General features: G+C 61.0%; 2 protein-coding genes across 3 annotated transcripts; both read right to left on the bottom strand.

The window, feature by feature from the left end:
* Window positions 1-24: 24 nt before the first annotated feature.
* On the bottom strand, window positions 25-3,641 carry LOC100541793 (complexin-3-like). Its single transcript, XM_003213177.4, has 3 exons — window positions 2,921-3,641; window positions 2,108-2,195; window positions 25-1,796 (listed from the first exon to the last, which is right to left on the bottom strand). Exons 1-3 carry the CDS (start codon window positions 3,070-3,072, stop codon window positions 1,584-1,586), a joined length of 453 nt encoding a protein of 150 aa, XP_003213225.1. The 5' UTR covers window positions 3,073-3,641; the 3' UTR covers window positions 25-1,583.
* A 74-nt stretch (window positions 3,642-3,715) lies between these two features.
* On the bottom strand, window positions 3,716-9,301 carry MATK (megakaryocyte-associated tyrosine kinase). 2 transcript variants are annotated; one of them, XM_010724784.3, is made up of 13 exons: window positions 8,858-9,301; window positions 7,751-7,806; window positions 7,469-7,582; window positions 7,260-7,375; window positions 6,635-6,854; window positions 5,872-5,965; window positions 5,731-5,796; window positions 5,506-5,605; window positions 5,341-5,425; window positions 5,133-5,206; window positions 4,793-4,988; window positions 4,435-4,521; window positions 3,716-4,357 (listed from the first exon to the last, which is right to left on the bottom strand). In XM_010724784.3, the coding sequence occupies exons 2-13, from the start codon at window positions 7,757-7,759 to the stop codon at window positions 4,088-4,090; spliced, it is 1,431 nt and encodes a 476-aa protein (XP_010723086.1). In that variant the 5' UTR covers window positions 7,760-7,806; window positions 8,858-9,301; the 3' UTR covers window positions 3,716-4,087. The 2 variants fall into 2 exon arrangements, with proteins under 2 accessions (XP_010723086.1, XP_010723087.1); XM_010724785.3 differs by having other exon boundaries at window positions 3,716-4,338; window positions 8,858-9,295.
* Window positions 9,302-9,360: the final 59 nt, after the last annotated feature.

Raw genomic sequence — 9,360 nt, 5'->3', positions numbered from 1 at the left:
ATGTGGGGTGGGACTGGGCAGCCCCACGAAGGGGCCAGGGGGCGTACAGCCGTGTCCTGTTCAGCTCAGGTTGATTTTGTGTCCAAATGAGAGAAGTTCTGCACGAGCTGCACGGCAGGGGTGGTGGGGGTGGTGGGGATTTTGGAGCCACAGCACCAGGCCTGGGGGCTTCGGCAGACGCTGCTACAGCAGCACACGGGGGTCAGGGACCCACACCCCACAACCCTGTTTGCTGTGCTGGGGCAGCTGAGAGCTGCGGTGCAACTTCCAACCCAGCAGTGCTGGGTTCCGCCCCACTGCCATGGGCACAGTGCCCCACAGGCTCCATACACTCCTCAGGCCCCACGCACCCCCCACATCCCACATGCCCTGCAGGCCCCACAGACCCCACAAAACCCACAAGACCCACAGAACCTTCAGGCCCCATAAGCCCAGAGAACCCACAGGCCTCACAGAACCCACAGAAGCCACAGGCCCTGCAGGCCCCACAGGCCCTAGAGAACACATAGGCCCCACAGGCTCCACAGAACCCACAGGTCCCACATGCCCTGCAGGCCCCACAGGCCCCACAGAAGCCATAGGCCCCACAGGCCCTGCAGGCCTCACAGGTCCCACAGAACCCACATGTGCTGTAGGCCCAACAGGCCCTGCAGGCCCCATATGCCCTGTAGGCCCCACAGAACCCACAGGCCCTGCAGACCCCACAGACCTTGCAGGCCCACAGATCCCCCAGGCCCCGCAGGCCCTGCAGGCCTTTCTGGAGCAGATGGCCCTGGTGTGGGGAGCCCGGGGGCGGCTGAGCATGGCCCTCCTTTCATGTGAACACAGCGTGAGTCCGGCCCGGCTCTGTCGGGCGGTGGCGTTCAGGGCCAGCCCTGGCGGTGCATTTTACACGGGTTCAGTGAGCTTAGTCCCTGGGGACAGGCGATTCAGGCAGATTAGACCTCCCTAAAATAGGCAGGTATTAGTGATCTCAGCAGCCTGCAGCCTTCCGGCAGTCGCCCGCGCAGCGGCGTTTAAGCCCACGGTGCTGCTGAGCCTGCAGCGGGGGGAGGGGGCACAGTGGGGACCCCCAGGTGGGGGCGTTCCCCCCTTGTGGAGCCTGTGGGGTCCAGGCATGGGTTGGGGTGGTGAGACTGTGGGCGTGGGGCAGTGTGTGGGGTGGGGAAAGCCTACAGTGCAACCCAGCTCTGGGGTGTTGGCACTGCATGGGATGGGGATGGTGCAGGCGGTGCTGTGTGGTATGGTGGCATCATGCAGCAGCACGAACACGAGACTGATCCCACAAAATGACACTTTTATTGATCCGAACAGCTAAGGAGATTCCAGAGGTGGGGGTGGGAGTGCTGGGACTGCTGCCTGGCTGGACTTGGGGTGGCACCAGGGGACGCCGTGGGGATGGGATCGGGTGGAAAGGACCCCAGCGTTTCTGCCCCGAGCCCCCAGAAACCCCAGGGAATGGTTTAGGCAAGGACAACTGACCTCCAGCACAGGCATAGGGCCCCCCAGCCTGGCATACTGCACCCACAACATCCACAACCCACCCGCTCCCAGGGCTCTGACCCTGCTGGTGCTGCCCAGCACTACATCAGGGAGCACTTCTCCTTCACTTCATCCACAGTGCCCAGCGCACGGCCCCTCAGTGCCACCAGATCCACGTCCTGCAGCTTGGTCAGGAATGCGAAGGTGCCCTCTTCCTCCTCCTCCTCCTCCTCACCACGCACCATGGCAGCCAGCTCCTGTGGCAACTCCACTGCACCGCCCACCACGTGCAGCTGGGCATCGTCCCGCTCATCCTGTGTGGGTGGGAGATGGCACCGGTGCTGCAATGGACCCCCAGCAGCCTGGGGAGGGAGCGGGAGCAGCGGGCTCCTTTGGGACACCCGTGGATGGGGAGGTCTGAGGGCCCAGCTGCTGCCCAGCCCCATACTGGGACTGCTGGACAGATGCGTGCGCGGGTGGACAGGATGGATGGAGACAGCAGCCGTTTGCTGCCCTCTTCAGGAATCGCTTCCCATCCTATGGGACTGGGGAGGGGGAGGATGGCTGCCACCCAGCTCGGGGGTATTGGGGACTCAGGGATCAGGGTACTCCTGTGTGTCCGTACCTGGGCAAGGTGATACTTGTCCCGCAGGTGCATGCGCACAGTTGCCCGTTCTGCCTTCTTGTGCGCAAAGGTTTTGTCCCGCTCGATCCTGTGTGATGGGTGACGTGTTGTCACCTCTGCCCCAGCTGAATCCCCACATTGCCCCCCAGCCTGGCGTATCTCCACCCATCCAAGGATCTAAAGGTGCAGTGGTCCATGTGAGACTGCAACTGGGGGTCCCAGGCCAGGGTCTGTGTCCCGCCCCCTACCCAGTGGTGACAGCTGTAGTGGGAGGATTCGCTCCTCCCACAGCCTTTCACCACCCTGACACCATCCCCAAATCACCCAGATCTGGTGGTGGTACCTGAGTGCAGCCCAGTCCTGTCCCCATCTTCCCTCACATCTGTGGGCCCTGGCGTGAGGGTGGCACTTGGCATCTCCCTCTCCCTTGTCATCTGCAGAATGCTGAGTCCCTGCACCAGCACCTATGGGGACCTTCTGCACCATGGGGACATCCCACACCATGGGGACCCCCTGGACTATAAGGATATCTTGCACATGGGGACATCCCATGCCATGGGGACCTCATGCACCACTGGGACCTCTCACTATTGGAACATTTCATACCATGAGGACATCCTGCACCGTAGAGACCTCCCTCACCGTGGGACCTCCTGCACCATGGGGACATCCCACACCATGGACACCTCCTGCACTTTATGGACCTACTCTGCTCCAACCCTCAGCCTCCCTGTCCATGTCCCACACATACAGGGGACAAGTGATGCCCCGCTCCCACTGCATGGGGACCCTGCAGCCCCAACCAAGCCTTACTTCTCCTCCAGCAGCTGCCGCTGGTACTCCTCGAACTCCTCGCGGGACATGCCGTGGGGCAGGGCAGCCGCCTTGCCATCCTTGGGGGGTGCCTTGGGCTCCTCCTCACCCCCCCGCAGGTTCCTCAGAGCGGCCGTGAAGAAGGCAGCCATGGGTGGGTGGATATTGTGCCCGCGCCCCACTGTGCCCAGCACTGGGTCCGGCGCCTGCAAGGTCAGCAGGACCCGGGATAAGGGCTGGATTATGGCATTAGGAGGGGAAGGCACCGCCACTGGGGTGGGAAGACCTTCTTGTGCAGCACCCAAGGGTGCTGTGGACCTGGACTCGGTGGAAATAACCCATTGCCTGGGCCTTGATGGAGGGGCACAGTGGGCACCCAAAGCCGCTTTCTGTGGTGGGGCGAGAGGTGCAGAAAGTGGGCATGGGGGAGATGTGAGAGCATGAGCCAAAAAAATCAACCCAGGGTCAAAGGACTGGAAGGGAGACAAGGAATGGGGTGGGTGCGCACACACGCACACCCCACGCTCCTGTTAATCCCTGCTCCGCTGAGATATTGAGATTGCTTGTGAGCCAGTGCCTGGGGCTGCCCCTGCCCTGCTCCCATAATCTATATGCGATTCCCATACAGGCTCTGATTAAAAGAATAATCCCTGGCTCTGCGCACAGACCTGAGCAGAGTGGGGCTGGGCTGTGCATGGGGGGCTGAGGGAGCTGGGGCTCCCACCCCTCCTCTGTGCTCACCCCAAACAAGGGATAGCCCTAATGTGAGTCTGGAGACTTAAAGACACTGCCCAACTAATTTCTGTGGTTTAATCAAGAGGCCCAAATCTGTGTGGCTGAGCTGAATGCGGTTGGTGTATCCATGCAGCGCCAGCATGGGGCTGTGCCAGCAATGGGGTGTTGTCTTCCATAAGGATGGGACATCCCGTGTTGTTCCCATTACTGGGAAAGAAGAGGGGGCTCAGAAGGACCTCGTGCTCCTGGTGTCCCCAGGCATGGCTGGGCAAAGGTCCCCACAGGGACAGAGGGATTCGTTCTGTCCACTGCATCCTCTTGGGAGATGGAGGGAGGACACTGCATCCTCTGTGTGCATGCAGGGGAGGAGGCACCCTGCAGAGCCACTGCCCCATCTTCACCAGGAGGGAGCAGCCTCCAGGCTGCCCGTTTTCACACTGCTCCCCAACTTGGGGGCTTCTCCTGTGGGTCCTGGCTGCTCCTTGGGTGTGGAGCGTAGGTTAAACGTCCTTCAGGTGCTTCAGCTCTTTCTGCAGCTTCTCTGTGAGCTTCTTGAAGGACGGCCGCTTGCCCGGCTCCATCTCCCAGCAGCTCCTCATCAGTGCATACACGGTGGGCGGGCAGCCCTCGGGGGGCTCCATGCGGTACCCCTGCTCCAGCTGCTCTGTCACCTCCTTCAGGCTCTGCGGGTGGAGCAGGGAGCTGGGATCCCCCCACCGGGGGCATCAGGGACGTCCCCATCCCCTGCAACCCATCAGGATGTGAACCCCTGCACTCACCAGCTTGGGGTAGGGCGCTCGGCCAAAGGAGAACACCTCCCACAGGAGGATCCCGTAGCTCCACACATCCGATTTGGAGGAGAATTTCTGCCGTGGCACGGGGCGGGAGCTGCAGCCAGCTGGGGAACCATCGCTCCCGGCTGCACCCTCACCTCCCCATGGCAGAGGGAACCCACACCCATCCCATCCCCCCCCATCCTGCAGGAGATGCCCTCACCCTCAGGATGAGGATCAGGACAAAGCCCAGATGTGGGGAGATGGGGAGTCAGCACGGAGCAGAGATGGGTTGCTGGGATGGGGTGGGGTGGAGGGATGGGTTGGGGGAGCTGTCCTGGGGTCCCTTTGCTCCATCACTCACGTTGTGCTTCAGAGCCTCGGGAGCCGTCCACTTCACGGGCAGCAGCGTGGTGTCCTCACCGTGGGGGTTGACCCTGGCCAGGCCAAAATCGCTCACTTTGGCCACGTTGTCCTCGGAGATGAGGATGTTGCGGGCGGCCAGGTCCCTGTGCACCAGCTTCTTGGACTCCAGGTAGTCCATGCCCTGGGCCACGTCCCTGAGGTGGTGGGGCAGCATCACCGTGTGTCCCCCTGCCCTGGTGTCACCTATCACCCTGTTCAGGTGTCACCTATCCCCCGTCCCGGTGTCACCGTGTCTCAGGGAGGTCCCCAGCGATGAGGGCGATGGGAGGAAGACTCACAGAGAGAACTGCAGGAGTTGTGGCAGTGGGACGAGCGCGCGGCCCCGCGTGCGCAGGAAGTTGACCAGGTTGCCCTGAGGGATGAGAGCCGTGTGAGGAGCATTGGGATGGGGCTCCCAGAATCCACCCAACCCAGCCTCAAACTGTAGGTTTTATCTGAAAATGGAGCCGCAATCGGCCCTATCATCCAAGCCCCGGCCACCCTCACCTTGCTCATGAACTCCATGACGATGTAGAGGCCGTTGTGCAGGATGACACCGAGCAGACGCACCAGGTTCTTGTGTCGGACCTTCCTGAAGTGAGGGACCATGGTCAGGGGTACCCCCAACACCATGGGATGGGGTCTGTCCGTACCCCTGTGCCCCCCACTCACGTCATGGCGGCGGTCTCGGCGAGGAAGGCCTGGGCGGTCACATCACACTTGATGTTCTTCACAGCCACCTTCTGCCCCATGTACTCGCCCTGCAGGACATCTGGTGGGGGATGCAAGGCATCAGGCATGGGGACACCCCGCAGAGCAGCAGGGATGGCACCCAGGAAAGTCATCTGGCGATGCTCTCCAGGGACATCTGGCTGAAGACCTCTGGTCCCATCTCACCTCCAAACTCGCCTTGCCCGATGCGTTCTCCTAGCGTGAGGTGCTGCAGGTTGAGCAGCCAACCGGCTGCAACGCACAGGTATGGGTCAGATGGCACCAGAACCACTTCCTCCCCCAGAGCTGGCCCTCACCCCTTCCCACCTTTGGCCAACTCCTCCTCGGCTGACTTCATCCCGCTCTTGGCTTTGGGCTTCACTAGCTTGGTGCAGAGGGCTCCTTGCTGCTCCGTGTAGTGCTGCAGGATGGGGCAGGGGGTGAGGAGTGGGGAAATGGCCATGGGGTGCTCCGCAGGACCCCAGCACCAAAGCTACCCCGTGCTACCCCCGTATCAGGTGCACAGAGCCCATCCTACACAGTGGGAAATCCCAAACCAACATCTCCCTGTGGGGCACAGTCAGGGCACACCGCAATGGAGCAGTCTGTCCCCGGGGTGGGGGACGGGAAGGGGGTGGTTTGCAGCAGAGGCAGAGGTAGAGCTACAGCAGTGTCAGATGAAAGGAGAAAAGGACCATCTGAAAGCAGAAGTTGTGTCTAAACTTGGAAACGATCAGGAAGCATGAACTCCCAGAGGAGAGGCATAGAGTGGTTGTGGGTCAGGGTAGAGAAAGAGCTGGAGGAAGAGCTTTCTGGAAGCAGGAGAGCCAGTGTTATATTTGGCAGCAAGCAGTGCACAGTGGGCGCACCCACGGCTCCCCAAACCTAGCGAACATCATGGGATGGAGAATGGCAGCAAATAACAAAACCCACCCACAGCTGTGGTGAAGCCCCAGGGGCCACAGGATGAGGTGGCCATGATGTCACACCGCCCACCGCTGACACATGGGGTCAGGATCACCTCGTATTTCTCCATCACTGTGTGCCAAACTGGAGTGACCCCAAAGTCCTGCAGAAGGGGGGCTCTCACCTCGATCATGTCGATGAGGTTGCAGAAGTACTGCTCGCTGTCGATGCTCAGCGTGTTCTCCTGGTGCAGCACACGGTAGTGGATCACCTCCTTCCCAAAGCTCACACACAGCACGTAGTCACCGGGGTGCCGGACCGACTCACGCACCAGGAACAGCCCGTCCTCGGGGGGCTGCAGCTCCTGCACCGCCTCCACCCCCGAGATCTTCCCGTGGAACCAGCTGGGAAGAGGGGTGTGGGGATGGGGGGTGTGTGGGGCGAAGGGATGCAGGAATATGGGGTGTGGGGATAAGGGTGAGGGGTGAGAAAATGTGGAGATGGGGGCTGTGGGGTGAGGGGTGTGGGAATGTGGGGATAGGAGTGAGGGGATGTGGGGCTGGGGATCTCTCTCAGCACCAGCAGCAAGGCAGTAGGAGCACACACCACACAGAGGCCACGCAGACCCCACAGCAGCCCTTTCCCCACTGGGGCTGTCCCAGATGGTTGGGCATAACGGTGGTTTTCAAAGCCAACAAATCCCTCGGTGACCCGGGCTCTTGGCTGCTCTGCCCTCAGCAGCCCCTCCAGACTTGGGGGGGGAAATGTGTGGGTCACCCCTGCAGCTGCTGGGACCCCGCAGTACTCACGGCATGAGGCTGAGCCTGTGGTCAGCACGGATGGCCCCTCGCTCCCGCAGCGCTCCGGCTGCCAGCAGCCCCTCCTGCCCACTCTCGTTGTGCCGCGCACGGAACCAATTCCTGCCCTGCAGATGGGATGGTCTCAGAAAGGGGACACCCCACCACGAAGGGGGTCCTGGACCCGGTGGCACTGCCAACCCTGCGGCCCCAGCGGTCACCTCCACGGCCTCGATGATGGTGACCACATCTCCCTTACGGAAGGCCAGCTCGCCAGCCTTGGGCTTGGTGTGGTCATGCTTGGTGACGCACTGCGTCCCCGCAGGCCAGTGTTTCTGCAGGAAGAAGGCAGTGTCACCGGGATGCTCAGCCCCGAGGTCAGCCCCAGCTGGAAGGACCATGTGGTGACATGGGACGGGGACAACATCCCGGTGGGATGGGATGCCCCAGTGTCACATCCCTGTGCTGGTGCAGTGCAGGAGAGGACAGTGAGCCCCACTCACCCTGGACATGATTGGCTGTCAGCGCATCAGGGACTGCTGTCTGCTCCTGATGTCACCTGCAGAGAAGAAACCAAATGGGGCCACAAAGAAATGAGGCTGAGCCAAAGCCCTGGCCTCATCCCCACCCCCTCCACCGAGCACAGCAGTGCCCCAGTGCCACATGAGGCCGTCGCAGCGCCGTGTGGTTTTGGCAGGAACTCGCTTTCTCATCTCCTGTCTGTAGCTCACAGCTGCTGGGGCCACGAGATGTGAGGCTGGGAGAGGCACGGGGTGATGGGCTGCAATGCCAGCAGTGAGGGACTGACTGCCCCTGCGGGGTCACCGCCAGGCATCTCACATCTGCAAGGTCCCCGTTCTTCCCTGCTGTCCCATCACAGCCCGCAGTGCCCACCCAGGCACTGTGCCTGGTCCATGGAGCAGCGACACACAGCACCTTCACCCTGCAAGGAAAGCCGGTCCTGGACGGAGCTCCACGCCTTGGAACGCCGCTGACACTCCTTGCTCCGTTCCTCTTTCTGCAGGTGAGTCACCATCACTCCTCTGCGTCACCGCACTGAGCCCCGTGACAACGAGCAGATGAGGACCGGTGCACCGGGCATGGGACAGCACTCAGCTGTGAATCACACTCCTGTGGGTGCAACTCAGACCTCGTCCTAAAGATTATTCCTGGGGACGCTCAGCCCATGGAGCTCCCACTGCCCTGAAGATTGTTCCTGGGGAAGTTTAGCCCATGGAGATCCCACTGTCCTAAAATTTGTTCTTGGGGACACAGCCCATGAAAGTCCCTGCACCATGAGCATGATGAGTGGGAAGAAAAGTGAGGAGAACACACCGGACAGATTGATGGCACAGAGCCCCAGCATTTCACTTTCCCACCACCCCCTGCAGTACGGTGGGCACAGGTTGCTGGTGACCCTGGTGACCGCAGTGCTCTTCCCAACCTCAGTCATTCTATGGTGCTACGAAGGGTCAGTGGGGACAAGTGGTGGATGTTTGTCGCAAACAGGCGACGCCAGGCTGGTCTCCCCACTGAACACAGTGCCTTCACCCCACATCCATCTCACCCACATCCATCTCACCCACATCCACCCCAGCCCTCTCACTTACCCCTGGCTGTGTCCATACGGGGCTGTGATGCTTTGGGGCTGTGAAGCTACGGGGCCACTCAACCACACTCCAACCACTGAACTCCTGGACAAGCGACTCCTCCCGCACGGAGCAGCGCTGTGTTATTTCCAAAGGGCGCAGGCAGAGCCACGGTGTTATTTCCTCATTTCTCTTCTGGTTACGGAGATGCAACGTCCCAGAGGTCCTAGTGCCCGCCTGCCATCAATCATTAATCAGAGCTGGCTTCGTAGTTAATGACACTCGAAGCGACTTTTGCCCTTTAACAGCACAGGGAAACACCCGTCCAGGAGCCATCGCCGAGCGCTGTTATCGCTGACCTCCAGACACAGCGGGGAGGAAGCAGTTCCTCCACGGTTGGTCAGTGCTGAAAGGAAAAGTGAAAGTGGAGACCATGGGATCACACTTTGATACTTCAAATTTTCATAGCAACATGGGAAAGAAAGAGAGAAAGAAAGAGAGAAAGAGAGAAAGAGAGAAAGAGA

This window comes from Meleagris gallopavo, chromosome 30, assembly GCF_000146605.3.
Source record: "Meleagris gallopavo isolate NT-WF06-2002-E0010 breed Aviagen turkey brand Nicholas breeding stock chromosome 30, Turkey_5.1, whole genome shotgun sequence".
Lineage (NCBI taxonomy): Eukaryota > Metazoa > Chordata > Aves > Galliformes > Phasianidae > Meleagris > Meleagris gallopavo.
Note: the sequence above shows the minus strand (reverse complement) of the source record. Positions and strands in the feature narration are given on the sequence as shown.

Coding starts and splice junctions, on each gene's coding strand:
- LOC100541793 (XM_003213177.4), bottom strand. CDS start 3,072: ATGGCTGCCTTCTTCACGGCCGCTCTGAGGAACCTGCGGGGGGGTGAG. Junction 2,196..2,920: donor CGGCAGCTGCTGGAGGAGAA/GTAAGGCTTGGT, acceptor CCCATCACACAG/GATCGAGCGGGACAAAACCT. Junction 1,797..2,107: donor ACAAGTATCACCTTGCCCAG/GTACGGACACAC, acceptor CCACCCACACAG/GATGAGCGGGACGATGCCCA.
- MATK (XM_010724784.3), bottom strand. Junction 4,989..5,132: donor CAACTCCTGCAGTTCTCTCT/GTGAGTCTTCCT, acceptor CCACCACCTCAG/GGACGTGGCCCAGGGCATGG. Junction 4,522..4,792: donor CCGAGGCTCTGAAGCACAAC/GTGAGTGATGGA, acceptor GTGCCACGGCAG/AAATTCTCCTCCAAATCGGA.